Source organism: Hyperoodon ampullatus (genome assembly GCF_949752795.1).
Source record: "Hyperoodon ampullatus genome assembly, chromosome: 18".
NCBI classification, from domain to species: domain Eukaryota; kingdom Metazoa; phylum Chordata; class Mammalia; order Artiodactyla; family Ziphiidae; genus Hyperoodon; species Hyperoodon ampullatus.
The window spans coordinates 19,166,861-19,182,130 of record NC_136931.1 but is presented as its reverse complement, the minus strand read 5'-3'; the positions used below and the strand labels follow the sequence as shown (position 1 = coordinate 19,182,130).

Sequence of the window (15,270 nt, the reverse complement as noted above, 5' to 3'; positions counted from 1 at the left end):
TGTGTCTTTTTGAATTATGGTTTTCTCTGGGTATATGCCCAGTAATGGGATTGCTGGGTCATATGGTAATTTTATTTTTAGTTTTTTAAGGAAACTCCATACTGTTTTCCATAGTGGCTGTATCAATTGACATTCCCACCAACAGTGCAAGAGGGTTCCGATTTCTCCACACCCTCTCCAGCATTTGTTGTTTGTAGATTTTCTTTTTTTTTTTAATAAAATTTATTTATTTATTTTTGGCTGCGTTGGGTCTTCATTGCTGTGCGTAGGCTTTCTCTAGTTGCAGTGAGTTGGGGCTATTCTTCATTGCGGCAGGTGGGCTTTTCATTGCAGTGGCTTCTCTTGTTGCGGAGCACAGGCTCTACACATGCGGGCTTCAGTAGTTGTGGCTCGCGGGCTCTAGAGCGTAGGCTCAGTAGTTGTGGTGCACGGGCTTAGTTGCTCCATGGCATGTGGGATCTTCCCAGACCATAGGTCGAACCTGTGTCCCCTGCGTTGGCCGGCGGATTCTTGGCCACTGTGCCACCAGGGAAGTCCCGTTTGTAGATTTTCTGATGATGCCCATTCTAACTGGTGTGAGGTGATACCTCATTGTAGTTTTGATTTACATTTCTCTAATAATTAGTGATGTTGAGCAACTTTTCATGTGCTTCTTGGCCATCTGTATGTCTTTGGAGAAATGTCTATTTAGGTCTTCTGCCCATTTTTTGGTTGGGTTGTTTATTTTTTTGATATTGAGCTGCATAGGTTGTTTATATGTTTTGGAGATTAATCCTTTGTCCGTTGATTTGTTTGCAAATATTTTCTCCCATTCTGAGGGCTGTCTTTTCATCTTGTTTGTAGTTTCCTTTGCTTTGCAAAAGCTTTTAAGTTTCATTAGGTCCCATTTATTTATTTTTGTTCTTATTTCCATTATTCTAGGAGGTGGATCAAAAAAGATCTTGCTGTGATTTATGTCAAAGAGTGTTCTTCCTATGTTTTCTTCTAAGAGTTTTATAGTGTCCAGTCTTAAATTTAGGTCCTAATCCATTTTGAGTTTATTTTTGTGTATGGTGTTAGGGAGTGTTCTAATTTCATTCTTTTACATGTAGCTGTCCAGTTTTCCCAGCACCACTTATTGAAGAGACGGTCTTTTCTCCACTGTATATCCTTGCCTCCTTTGTCATAGATTAGTTGACCATAGGTGTGTGGGTTTATCTCTGGGCTTTCTATCCTGTTCCATTGATCTATATTTCTGTTTTTGTGCCAGTACCATATTGTCTTCTTTACTGTAGCTTTGTAGTATAGTCTGAAGTCAGGGAGTCTGATTCCTCCAGCTCCGTTTTTTTCCCTCAAGACTGCTTTGGCTATTTGGAGTCTTTTGTGTCTCCATACAAATTTTAAGATTTTTTTGTTCTAGTTCTGTAAAAAATGCCACTGGTAATTTGATAGGGTTTGCATTGAATCTGTAGATTGCTTTGGGTAGTATAGTCATTTTCACAGTATTGATTCTTCCAGTCCAAGAACATGGTATATCTCTCCATCTGTTTGTGTTGTCTTTCATTTCTTTCATAAGTGTCTTATAGTTTCCTTCATACAGGTCTTTTGTCTCCCTAGGTAGGTTTATTCCTAGGTATTTTATTCTTTTTGTTGCAATGGTAAATGGGAGTGTTTCCTCAATTTCTCTTTCAGAGTTTTTCATCATTATTGCATAGGACTGCAAGAGATTTCTGTGCATTAATTTTGTATCCTACAACTTTACCAAATTCATTGATGAGCTCTGGTAGTTTCCTGCTGGCATCTTTAGTATTCTCTATGTATAGTATCATGTCATCTGCAAACAGTGACAGTTTTACTTCTTCTTTTCCAATTCGTATTTTATTTCTTTTTCTTCTCTGACTGCCGTGGCTAGGACTTCCAAAACTATGTTGAATAATAGTGGTGAGAGTGGACATCCTTGTCTTGTTCCTGATCTTAGAGGAAATGCTTTCAGTTTTTCACCATTGAGAATGATGTTTGCTGTGGGTTTATCGTATACGCTGATGGGCCTCTTTTTAAAGTTATTTTTTTCTGAATAGCCATTTGAGGATGTTTGTGTGTGGGGGGTTGGATTTGAGTTGACTACCCCTTCCCCAACTTTGAGATTCTGTGATTCTCTTGCTTTGACCCTATGTGACAGGAATTCTTGAAGACTCTCTCCCTGAAGGAGGCCACAGCGTGTGGGTTATCCCTGCAGTGACTTCCAGGCCTGGAGTCAGTCTGGAGTGACTGATCATTCTGGTAATCACCCTTACCACCAGGTCTGTGTGGCACCTTCTCCTTCTCACCCTATCAGCTGGAATGTGTCTTCCTGAGAGGAATCATTTGCTCAGGTCTGGCTACGACTAGGGAAGTGTCTTAGTGGCCAGGGAAGAGGAACACAAGAGAGCTGGGGTTGGCCCTTCTCACTACCCTGGGCCTTTCTCTTTATTTGTTGCTGGTACCTGCTATGTACCAACTCCTTAAGCAACCAGGCTGGAGTGGGGGCTACGCTGGAGAAGGAGAACCTCCCCCTCATGAGAGGGGTGTGTCCAAAGTACCTGGGAACTGACGGTAGTTTGCCTCAGTAAACTGAGGGAATTCTGGAATGTTTGTTTCTTAAAGCCTCAGGTACTGCATTAGAGCCATTGGGTCTCACCAGGGCAGAAACTGTGGCCCCCTGGAAGGATGTCTGTAAAGAGACATTGGTTCGCTTGCAGAGATGGTCAGGCCCAGGTCAAGGCAAGTTCTCATTTGTAAGTTGTAAACCTGCTTTGACAGGCTGAGCATGCACTTAGAGGCTTTCTGTTCTGATGGCCATGGAGCTTGCTGATTTCAAAGGGGAGGAAAAGGCCTGGGCTCCATTCCTCACAGCCTCATTTTGCCATCTATGCTTTCTGCTGCTTGACATGGGCTCTCAGCTGTTCCAGTCCAGGCCAATTTTGTGGACATTTTAATGCTGACTATGCCAGTGGCCTTCTGTGGTCTTGAATTCTTTCCTAATCTCTCAGAGTCTTGGTTTCTTCATCTACAAAGTTATACTAATCACACCAGCTTTACAGGGCTGTGAGACTCAAATGAGAGAACACAAGTAACTGTTTGGCTTGCAGGAGTTTGACTTACAGTACATGAACCAGCGAGTTCATGGATGGGAGCTCTCTAGGACAGGGGCCTCAGAGATCCCTGAGCCATCTGGGAAGGGGTGGCCATTCAAGGACTGAATAAGCATGGAGCAGAGGGACTACAATGCAGGTCTTGGGATTCACCTTCTGGGCCAGCCAGGGCAGCCTGAAATCTCTGGAGCCCTGTCTTCAAATAGAAGAGAAGGAAAAGGCCCTTAGGGTGCTGGGGGCACCTAGACACCAGGGGTCTGCCCCAGGAAAGGGTTCTGTCCTGGTCAGCCATCTGGGCAGCAGACCTTAGCTGATTTCCCTCCCAACTTCAGGCAGGGGAGTGGTGGACGAGGCTGTTGCCAGTCCTCGGTCAAGGCTGCTCTTTAGTGTGGTGTCCCTACAGGAGACTGAGATACCCACCTTCTTCCTAGCTCTTGACCTAGTATTCCCCTAGCACCTGCCAATGACTGCTTACAGCTGAGTCCTGCTTTATACCCTCAGTTGATTACCCCTAACATCCTCATAATTACTGATGAAGAGACAGGGTCAGAGGGTCATACCATGAGGGAGAGAGAGGAGACGCAAGCTAGAGGCCAGGCCTTTGAGGGAAGTGGTTGTGTGCCTGCTATTCAGCCCCAGGTGTCCCTCAGGTGATCAGAACCTTGTGGGGGGAGGGAGGGTGTTTGGGGCTAAGCCCCACTTCCCACATGCCTCAGACAGATGGCTGGGTGGAAGGCAAAGGATTGTTTCCTGACAACTTGGACAGAAGGTGTGGGAGGAGGAGAAGTGGGTCACTTGGCCACTTAAATTGAACAGGGTTTGCCCAGAACTCACTCCTCCAGAGCAGAGGGGCTGGGCCAGGCACCATGGGAACAGGGGTGCCCCAGTCAGGGAGACGGACCATAAACAAATATGTAAATGTGACAATCTCACGCAGTGACAAGTGCTAAGAAGACGAAACGGGGTGGTGAAGTAAGTAACTGGGTGGCTGCTTTAGACGGAGTGGTCACAGTGTCTGAAGGTGTCTATGAGGAGGTAACATTTGGCCTGACACATATGTGACAAGGAGGCAGACACATGAAGATGTACGAAGAAGGGTGATCCAGGTAGAAGGATCAACAGTTGCAAACCCCTCCAGTGAGACAGGCTCAACATGTTCCAGAAACAGGAAAATGCCCAGAGTGGCTGCAGAGGACGGGAAGTAGTGGGTGGCAAGAGACAAGGTTGGATAGCTGGGAGGCCAGGTCACCCAGGGCCTTGAAGGCAGGGTAAATGGTTGAGACTTTGTCAGTGGGGAATGGGAAGGGAAGTCATTGGAGGGCCGTAGGACAGGATATACAGCACCCCTCAGATCATGGAAAGAGGTGCAGTTTGTTCCTGAAGGACAGGCACTATGCAGCCTTCCCTCTCACTCCCCACAGTGCACGCCTGTGCTCTGGGTTTAAGCCAAGGTTGTCTGTCAGTCCCACCTGTCGGAGTCCTTCTCAGCCTCTGCTTCAGGGCTCTTGGAGGCCTAGCAGACAGTAGGTGTGAGGGTAATAGAGATGGTTGGTGCCAATTTCAAGTGTCCTACTATAAGCTCAACACATCTGGAATTCTCTGCGGACCTTGGTGATGGGCCCTCAGATGTGAGCATCCTTCTGTTTTATTAGTCTGGAGTCAGTAATGTCCTCTTCCTCATCACTCTCCTGCCTCCAGCCCTGACCCAGGTCCAGCTAGGCCAGCATCTATCTCTGCTGAGATGGTAGAATGGGGTTGTGACTTTGAAGATTTGGGAAGACTGTGAGATCATCCCCCGTGAAAACACCCATTGTTTAGTGTGGCAGTCTGCCTGGTGCCTTTGTTTGGAGGCAGAAGCCCTGGTTCAGACCTGTCTTGCCCCTGTCCGAGAAAGCCAAGGTCAGAGATCAGGGCTTCAGCCCTACATGTTGTTCTTTTTTTTTTTTTTAATTTATTTTATTTTTATTTATTTTTGGCTATGTTGGGTCTTCATTGCTGTGCGCGGGCTTTCTCTAGTTGCGGCGAGCGGGGACTACTCTTCCTTGCGGTGCACAGGCTTCGTTGTGGTGGCTTCTTTTGTTGCAGAGCACAGGCTCTAGGCATGCGGGCTTCAGTAGTTGTGGCACGCAGGCTCAGTAGTTGTGGCTCACAGGCTCTAGAGTGCAGGCTCAGTAGTTGTGGCGCACGGGTTTAGTTGCTCTGCGGCGTATGGGATCTTCCTGGACCAGGGCTCGAACCCGTGTCCCCTGCATTGGCAGACGGATTCTTAACCACTGCACCACCAGGGAAGCCCCCATGTTGTTCATTTTTATCTCCAGACTAGTTATCACTGGGAGTCCTGGCTCTGGACTCCACTAAGCCTGGTTCCATCCAGTTCTACCATTTATTAGGCTTGTGACCTTGAGCAAATTAGTTGACCTTGCTGGGCCTCATTTTGCTCATCTCTAACATGGGAGTTGACTCACAGGGTGTTAGAATAAATGCATGTAAAGCCCTTAGCACATTTCTACACGTAATACACATTAGTGAAAATGAGACATTATCAGCCGGACATTGCTGTTTCAAGTTTCAAAATATGGAAACACTGACCCAGAATTTGAGGATAAAAATGAAGTTTTTTCTGTTACCCAATGGAATCTCCTGGGCCAGAGGTTTTAACCTGGGGTCTGTGACAACCTCAGGGAGTATGAATGACTTGAAGTCATTCACAAGGCTGGGGCATCTCTGCCTCTGCGCAAATTTATTGGGAAAGGGCTATGGTTTATGAGACATTTTTAGAGGGTCTTTGCACCCACAGAGACCTAAGGGTCAGTGAAGGCTGATGCTCAGTGGGTGAGAGGTCACCAAGGTCATTTCTGCTCCTCAAGGATCCTGGCCTTAGTCAGCCTAAGTGAAGCAGGAGACGGTGTGGTCAGCAGCCCTCTTGGAAGAGCTGTAGGAGAAGCTGTCATGAAGGTCACTCTCCAGTCTGATGTGAGGCTGCCCCTCAGCCTTGGCATTTTGTTTCTTTCCAGGCGGTTCTTTCCACAATAAATATATTAGAAACAAGGTCAGGGCTGGCTGGCCATCCTGGGGAACATCCTCCCAGCCTGGCCCACCTCTCCCCTATGTTGCATGGGGATGGGAGGTGGGCTCTGCGCCCTGTTGCTTTTTCTGGACTCAGGAATGCTGCCTCCTGGCTATGAGTGCAAATCTTTGTGGAAGATTTGGAGTCAGAAACTATAAATCCTGTAGTTTGCTGGACTCTGTGCTGGGAGGTTGAGGGGGTGGGGTCGGGTGTGGCAGGAACCACACTGGAACCCTCACAGCCCAGAGCCACAGTGTTTAGGCAGAGGAATGAGCCCTGGGTGTGTTGATATGGCTTTGCACGTGGGGTTGGAATCAACAGTTGAGTCTGGAAAGGAGGACCCAAATGTGTGGCATCTGAACAGTGACCTGAGGGGAGGGCGGGCATCACGGCTGGAGGACTCACCTGTGCAAAACACACAGGGAGCAAGCACTCAGAGAGTTCTGGTGTGTTTATGTGTGGAGCTGGATGGAGATAGGAGAGAATGGCTGAGGAGTCAGGGATGGGTGTGGATAGCCACCTGTGGGGCTTTGGGGGTTTGACCTTTAACCCAAGGGTGAGGGTTTTGTAGGGGAGGGACATGGACAGCCTTGTGGTTTAGAGCTCAGGGATGCAAAGTTAGCAGAAAGCAAGCAGTGGCCTTGACCAGAGAACCCAGTATCAGCACTGATGTACTGGGTGAGCTTGGGGCAACCAGCTGAACCTTGGTTTTCCCACCTGTAAAGTGGGCTGACAGTGGCATCTGACCACATGGCGATGTGATCACGACATAAACACATCAGGGTCAAGCAGGCCTTGAACGAGGTTGGTGTTGGCCTCAGCGGCCCCATTTGGCATCTTTAAAGCAAAGACTTCAGTCCACATACTTTTGAAGGTTCCTTCTTCCACTTTCTGGGAGCCCCTGAGCAGTCCTGTTCCTCAGGAGAGCTCACTCTGCCCTGCCCCACTCCACCGGGCCAAGGGGGTCTTCTTGTCCTTTTATCCCTCCACCTCTTTACTCCACCACTACTTCTGCCAAGTAGTTTTTGTATTAGCATGTTATCACACTGTTAAGAACAATGTTGAAAAAGGAAAAAACACCCCCCTACTTCCTTCACCTCACTGTCCCACCACATGGCGCCACTTTTTTTTTTCTTTGGATCAGCTTCTGGCCTTATTTCCCCTCATCCTCCATCTCCAGCTTCTCGGTTTCCTGCCCTAATCTCTTTCTATGGCTCCAGACATTTGCTAATGTTGTTTCCTCTGACTGGCATACTCCTTTCTCCAAGACCTTCCCTGAGGGGTGCTGAGGACAGAGGGGGAGATGGCCCTCATCCATTCCTCCAGCTTTCCCCCTGCCCCAGAGTTCAAGATGCTCAGCAAGGCATCTTGAGAGCATGATGTGGTAGGGTTGGGCCACAATGAGTGAGCCAAGCATAGTGAATACTAGGGTGGAAGGGGCAGAGATGCAAGATGTGGGGCTGTGTCCTGCCTCCAGTAACCCAAGTTTGCATGTGGTACAGTCACAGTCTGATCCCTTGGAAATGTGACCAAGACAGAGCAGCCGGGACCAGCTGTTGATCCTATGTTTTTCCCATTTGTTGATGTATTTCTTGGCAGAGTGTGAACTGGGACACACCTTGTCCCAAGCAGGCATGACCGGGTCCAAGCTTTCTCCTCTGCTTGTTTTAGACTTTCCTGGACATTTCTTAGTCATCCCAGCACTGAGCTGCTATTTTTAGTGCCACCACCTCCTAGGGGACCTAAAATAAAGCTGGCTCAGCTTCCTGGCCCCTCATTGGCTGGAGTGTTGGTCACAGGCAGGGAGATTGGCTGGATTGGGGATAAGCCACTGCCCACTAACACTGTCCTTCCCTCTGGCTTCTCTGGCCTTGGGTGAGGTCATAGGGACTGGAGCAAACTAGCCCTCACCATGTTGAGTTGAGGGCTTTACTAGGTTCCCTTAGTGAGACCACAAGCACTGGCAACATCAGGGTTCCACCCTCTTATACAGAAGGGGACTGAGGCCCTAAGAAGTGCAGTGACTTGCGTGAGATCCCACTACTGCCAATGGTTGTCTGCCAGGGCCAAACCCGCCTCCTTACTGCTTTGGTTCAGAGTTCCTGTTACTAGGAGAGAGGGGGTGGGCTCCTCTACAGTCAGAGATGACTACAGAGCAACACACAGGTCTGCTGTCATGGATCCTGCAGGGAGATGCACGCCACCCTACCCGGGCCTGCCAAAGCGTGAGCGACTCTTTCATCTAGGGCTTGGGTTTTCCGTCTAGCAGCTTGGGGTCCCTGATATCTGTAGCAGGGCGGGGGTTGGGGGGCCCTCCCCTCCCCTCCCTCTCCTCCCCTCCTCAGAGACTGGAGAGGGGCAGCCCTTCTGATGGAGCCAGTGCTGGGATGGGGATGTGAAGACATGACACATTTCCCCCTCACAGCCTTCATTTCCCCTCCCAACATTTCTGTTATTACCTGTGATCCTCTGAACCCATGGTTCCAGCTCTGAAGTGGGTAGATGTAACCCCCATCAGTGACGAAATCATGTCACTTGGCCTCAGTGATGTAAACTGCCCCCTTAAGACAAAGTGTGTGCGGGGGGAGTCCCTCACTGTCTTTGTTGCAAATGGGGCCTTGAGGAGCCATTTCCCCCCACTCTCACTGGGTCTTCTTCCACCTGCCAGTAAGCCCCGGGGGGCAGTGTTGAGGGACTGAGTGCTGAGTCTCAGCAGGACAAGGAGTGGGCCTGAAGGCTGCAATAGAAGACACTCCACATACAGACATCAGTAGTTCCCGACCTGCAAAGTGGGAAGAATAGCAATAACTCTTGCCTTGCAGGTTGTTGAGAGGATTAAATGAAAAGATATGGGGAGAGTGCTTAGCTCCTCCTTAAAAACCCATCCCTCCGTTGGACTTGCTCTGACCTTCCTTTGTCCTGGCTCCACCCTCAGTACCCATCCTGCTGTTTCATCCACCAGAGCCCTTCAAAAGGAGGGTCTGGGTCTGGTCCACCTCTGGGCTCCCTGCACTGGTCTGTACTGAGGGATCGCCTGTCAGTTCCCTGGGCCCTCTCTGTGTTTCCTGGGAGAACAGACCTCAGCAAAAGACTCCTTACTCAAGGAGGTCTGGGAGGGGTGGGAGTCAGTGAGGAGACTGGCTGGCTACCTCCTGCTTCCACGGTACCAAGGTACCAACACTACCCTCCCTGTCTCACTGGACTTGCAGGTCTCAACGAGGCCGGGTGACGCTCCAGAATGGGAGACAAGCCAATTTGGGAGCAGATTGGATCCAGCTTCATTCAACATTACTACCAGTTATTTGATAACGACAGAACCCAACTAGGCGCAATTTATGTAAGTCTTCAGCTCTAGGACCAGAACGGGACCTCAGGGGATCAATGCAGATGTTGGGCCAGTGCCTCCAGTTCACAAGTTCTGGCAGCCCTCACTGAATTTGGCTGTCCCCTTTTATCTGAGCTACTCTCTATGGCACAGGGGGCTTAAGGCCTAGCCCAACTCCCTGGTCCACTCATTGCTTTCTGTCATCTATAAGACTGGACTCTGATACCCTAGGCAGCAAGTTCTGGGCTTGCCATTCCATGATCCTGGGAGTGCCTCTGTTCTAGATTGGGCAGCAGCAGACAGAGGCTAGGGCTCATGGTGCCCTCTGGAGGCAGCAGCTGTAAGCATCAGTGCCCCGCTGATCTCTCCTGGAGGCCCCAGGTCCACCTTCCTTTGGGGGGCCAAAAGCCCCTGAATGCTCATGGGAAACGAATGGGGTTAGTCCAGGGAGGTTGGTGTGTCTTGAGAAACCCTTCTATGCAGGTATGATTTGCTGCTATTTTAGTGATGTTCATATATACCAAGAGTTAATTGTATTTGACCCTGCCCGAGACAGTAATGTGATTGATCAGGCCACCCCTAGCAGGTCTGCCCAGGATAGGAGAGGTAGGAGTCATCCAGCATAGCCTTGCAGTCTGACTGGGCTGTGGGCAAACTCCTTTGTGTCTCCCTCCAAAAAGTCAGGGCCAGTTCAGAAATTTTGAAGAAAAGAAAATGATCTTACCAGTGGAAGAACAAATCCAGCACAGGTATTTGATTGTCATTATCATAGGTAGAGAATTTTAAAAACTCAAACTGGTATGACTCTGGGATCCTTGGCACTTCTACCTTATTGCTTTTAAAATCAATTAAAGCAGGCCTGACCCAGAGAAGAGTTAGCAAGGTCCTAAAAGAGTACTTTATGTATGTCATTTCATATAAACCTCAGCACATGTTCCTTTTAAAGATCAGGAAACTGAGTCTCAGGGGGGGAAAAAAAGAGTAGCTTGCTTAATGTCAGAGCTGGTAAGTAGCAGAGGCACTTTTGAGTTCTGCCCCTGAAGGCTGTGGCAGGAGAGATGGGGTGGGGAAGAAGTGAAGGTAGTGGGTTACATGTTGATGGTAGGGAGGGTTCCAGGCAAGGCCTTGTCAGCCTCTATTCCTCCCTGACCCCATGAGAAGGGCCTCTGTGGAACTCACTGATGGCTTTTCTGGGACTGGTGCTGACTGACCATGCAGCAGCATGGCTTTTGACTGAGCCCTGGCCACATATAGCCAGCCTGGAGCTCGTGCATATCAAAGGCCATACAACTTCTTGAATAAAAGGTGGGAAGTGAACTTACTTATTAATAAGTTCATATTTTGTTATATAGTCTTTCGGAGCTTGGGTTCTGCAGTGCTGGGGTGTAATTAAAGAAGTTGTTCATCCTGTAAAGTTTGGAAGTTACCCTCATTTTCCTTCTTTACAGACAAGGAAACTAAGACATGAACTAATTTCCCCAAGCAAGACCCTTGTCAGGGTCCCTTCAGGGCCTCAGAGATACTCCTTGTGCTCTGAAGCCCTGACCCCAGGTTTCCTGGTTTTCAGATTGATGCGTCATGCCTTACGTGGGAAGGACAGCAATTCCAGGGGAAAGCTGCCATTGTGGAGAAATTGTCTGTAAGTAAGGGCCAGGGCTGGGCTGCAGGCAGCTCCTTCCCCACCCCACTGGCCACAGCCCACCACCCACTCTTTCCTTTGCAGAGCCTTCCGTTCCAGAAAATCCAGCATAGCATCACGGCGCAGGACCATCAGCCCACGCCAGATAGCTGCATCATCAGCATGGTTGTGGGCCAGCTCAAGGTAATAGTGCTGCTGCCTTGCAGTGCTGCTGTCCTGCTTCTCAAGGGACACCCAAAGTGATGCCTAGAGCTGTGTAGCTCAGTACAATAGCCATCAGCCACATGTGGTGATTTTTAAATTACATTAAGTAAAATGAAATAAAATTAAAATATAGTTCCTCAGTTGCATTAGTCATACTTCAAGTGCTTGTGGCCGCCTATTGGACAGCGCAAACATAGAACATTTCTGTTATTGCAACAAGTCCTATTGGAGAGCACTGGTATAGAGCATTTTTGGAAAAGGGACAAGAGGTATAGGAGCAGGATGGGGCTGTGATCCAAGCCACTGGGCCTTTGCACTGCCGCAAGGTGTAGGTGGGCCTTCTGCAGGCAGCTGATCCTGAACTGGAGTCCGTGCTGCCACTCCCCAAGCTGGCTGCTGATTCTTCCACCTGCTGAGCAAAGCAGATTCCTGAAACTCTTGCTTCTCTTTGCATTTCTCCTTCCACTTCTCAAGACCTGTTACCTTCAAAGCCTTCCTGTGGTCCCGTACCCCCCAGGAACTCCTACTTGTTATGCTCTAACAGGCTGAAGCCAGATTCTTGATTTCCAAAAAAAGCCTCTCCTCCTTCCCAAAGCAGGACAAATGAGCTGTCCCTTAACCAGGTTCCAACCTCCTGGGCCTGTGGCATCATGGGGCCCAGAATAACAGGCCCACATGCCTTCTCCCTAGGCTAGGCAGGGCTTCTTGAGTCCGATACAAGGGTGGAAGAAAGTGGGGGCGGCCTAGGCCTCTCCAGCGGACCCAGACGGACCTGGCTTCTGGCCTGTTCTTTCCTGTTAGTTTCTCCTGCCTGTCCAAGATACCGTGCCCAGAGAGTGTGCTCAAATAGGCCTTGGGAGTGAGGAGGTCTCTCCTGGCGTCTTAGTGCCCACTTTCCCAGGCTGGAATCGGGTAGCAGTGCCTCTTCCCACCTGGCTTCAGGTTCTTTCTGGTATTTTTGTCCAACCCCCAAAAGACTGATTTGCCTCCTTGCTGATGATAATTCCTGGAAAAAATAGTGATGTTAGAAACACCGTTGGTTGGCTGGGCTCCTACCTCAACTAGGCCTCATCTGGGTATTCTGCAGTTTGGGTGGAAGTCTCTTGCCTTTCTTTTTTCGTTGCAAATATGTTACATGACAAGAAACAGATTACCTGATAGTGCTGCATTGGTTTTTTTCCCCTGTAGAGCTGTAATCAGTGTGAGCTTGGTTTTGAGCCTTTTCTCATGTACTTGGCCATAGCCAGTATCAGTAGTAGCTTCTCCTGGTTGGACTAACTGGCATAATCAGACGCTAAGATTGTTTAGTTTTCAGATTACTGTGAGTTACATGGTAAGTGCTGCAGAACTCTTTCAAATTGATCACTTGTGCCCAGAAACATGGGTTCAGAGGCACGTACGTTCTCTGCTCTGTTGCTGTAGCTAACTGGTGAGTTGTTCTGCAGTTTGTGTACATAGCAGTGTGAGCTGCCATCTCAAGGCCCCTTTGTGCCCAGTTCAGTGTTTCATACATTGTGTCAATTCACAGTCACACGTACCCTTTAGCTCTCCTAGGATTTGCGCCCAAATTGTAGGGCCTGATCCCAAAGTCAGTGTTCACCTCCTGCTGAACACCCTTCCTGTTCCTTAGCCACCTTACTGAACCATTTTCTCTCTCCTCACAGGCCGATGAAGACCCCATCATGGGGTTCCACCAGATGTTCCTATTAAAGAACATCAATGATGCTTGGGTTTGCACCAATGACATGTTCAGGCTTGCCCTGCACAACTTCGGCTGACCTCCTCCCAGCCAGGCACTCATGCTGTTTCCTCCTCCCTCCTCTTCCCGATATTATTCATGCTCCTCCAGATGCTCCAAATATCATACACAAATGAGCAGGGCCGCGGTGGGAGTGGGCGCAGTGCGCTACTGCTGCCGAGGTATTGTGCATGATGTTTGGACGCTAGACTAGTTGCATCTGACGGGAGAAGTTTGTGTTGTACCAGCGCATGCCTTGGAAAGACTTAAGTAATGCGAAAGGTTGTATTTTTTTTTTTTTTTTTTAATCTACTGACAAGTTGCTCTAGTAACCCAAAGAAGTGAAGGAGAAAGCAGCTGCCTCACCACCGAGATATTGATTTGTTCAGATGTTTCAATGCCTCATGATACAATAAAACCACGAAAATTTTCTTAACAGTTTAAATTGTTTTAATTAGTTTAATAGTTGGCTGGGCATCAGTAACTACCCTGCCTCATTGGCTCTCTCATGTCTCACCCTCCCACCTCTACCCAACTTCAGCGATACCTGTTGCAAGGAGAAAACGCTGAAGCAGCACTCTCAGCTGGCTTCTCTCAGAAGCCCTGTAGGGCATAGTGTTCCCTCCATGGCCCACCTGGTCTTGGGAAAGTGAGCTGCAGACAGGCAGAGCTCAGGTCTGACCTGAAGCTTCCCTTGCACTGAAGCCTCTGCAGTCAGTTCTGACACCTCCTGTGACCTCTACACTGGGTAGGGTCAAGGCTCTAATGACATGTGAGATGACCCAGAACCCCACTGAAGATGGAAAAGCCTTGGCAAAAATGGCCCATTAGCTTCAGGCCCTCTGAACTGAGGGCTCAGCAAGACCAAGTATGAGCAGAGGTTTGAGGGAGAAGGGCCTGTTCTATGCACAGAAGGGTCAGGATCACATCCAGTGTGCCCCGTAAATCCCAAGCCAAGCAGAGGGCAGCTCTGATGCTCTACCATCTGCTGTGGATATCATTACCCAAAGGGGAGTAACTCGAACAGCCAGCCTCCAATGCCCGTGGAGCCAGGCCTGGTTGGGTTGGAGTATAGATTTAGAACTATGAAAGAAAGCATTCTGAGTTTGAGGGATTTAGGTTCTAGGATTTCTCACCCCTGAGACCTCTGCAAGACATCTCTAGGCCTCCTCCAATTCCCTCCCTGACCACACACACACACCTTCACACTATCTTCAAATCCCAGGAAGTCTCAGCTGTTGGGGCAGTTTCTGCTCCTCAGTTTTGGGGACAAGCCTTGCCTAGTACAAATCTAGCCCTTGAGCCCTGAGACCTTGGTGGTGTAAAACTCGTGGCAAGGTAGCAACCACAGGCTAGAACCAAACCCAGGACTTGGGCTGATGCCCTGTTAGGGGTTTTAGGATTGGTGAGGGCACCACAGCTTTGCCTGACCTGCACAGCCCCCTTCCCTCCTGCACTATGGATGGAAGCCAAGGACTTCCTCAGACCCCCACTGGTTGCCTGGCTACACTGGGCACTGGGCTGAATGATGTGCTGTTTGAAAGGACAGCATACTCAGGAGATTTCAGTGGGGCTGATTTCTTGGCTGCTGTGTATTTGGGGGGTGGAGTTTGGGGAGAGAGGTAGAAACCTGCTGCCTCTTAAACCACCCTGTATAAAATCTGCAATACAGCTTTTCCATGTACCTGTGCCTGAAATGTCTGCAATAAAGAGGTGTTTGTAAACTATGGTTCCTTTCTTTTTGCCTGAGGGTGCCAGGTCATGCAGGGGGATGCTGGGAGACATTAGGGAACAATGTGATGTTTGTGGTGGGACCATCTCCTCTGCCCTTGCAATTCCTGGGTCCGTGACTTCACGGGTCCCCACAGGTCTTGGGTTACATTGACCCACTTCCCAAAGGGAAAACCAAGGCTCCTGCCAATTTAGCTTGTTCCTGGGGCATCTGAGGGATTCAGCTTGGGCAACCAAATTGACCCGGTCCTAGGCCCACCATGAGCCCATGCTTTGGGAGTGGACATGGACCGGGCGGGATATCCTGAGGCAAGTAGGGCGCTTTGGGCGGTCCAGTAGGTGGACATTTGCTCTGCCTCAGCCTCAGCCTCGAGGAACTCCCCAGACCCTACCAGCGCAGGGGCAGGACCGCGGTAGGGGCGGGCTCCGGGAGGGGCGAAGCGTCCGACCCCCAGC

General features: G+C 49.4%; 1 protein-coding gene across 1 annotated transcript; it reads left to right on the top strand.

Annotated features, from left to right (window-relative positions):
• Positions 1-9,415: 9,415 nt before the first annotated feature.
• Positions 9,416-13,521, top strand: NUTF2 (nuclear transport factor 2; the record flags this gene model as incomplete). The annotated part of the gene is made up of 4 exons (XM_079722883.1): positions 9,416-9,514; positions 11,070-11,141; positions 11,226-11,324; positions 13,010-13,521. The coding sequence occupies 4 exons, from the start codon at positions 9,416-9,418 to the stop codon at positions 13,121-13,123; spliced, it is 384 nt and encodes a 127-aa protein (XP_079579009.1). The 3' UTR covers positions 13,124-13,521.
• Between the last annotated feature and the right edge of the window lie 1,749 nt (positions 13,522-15,270).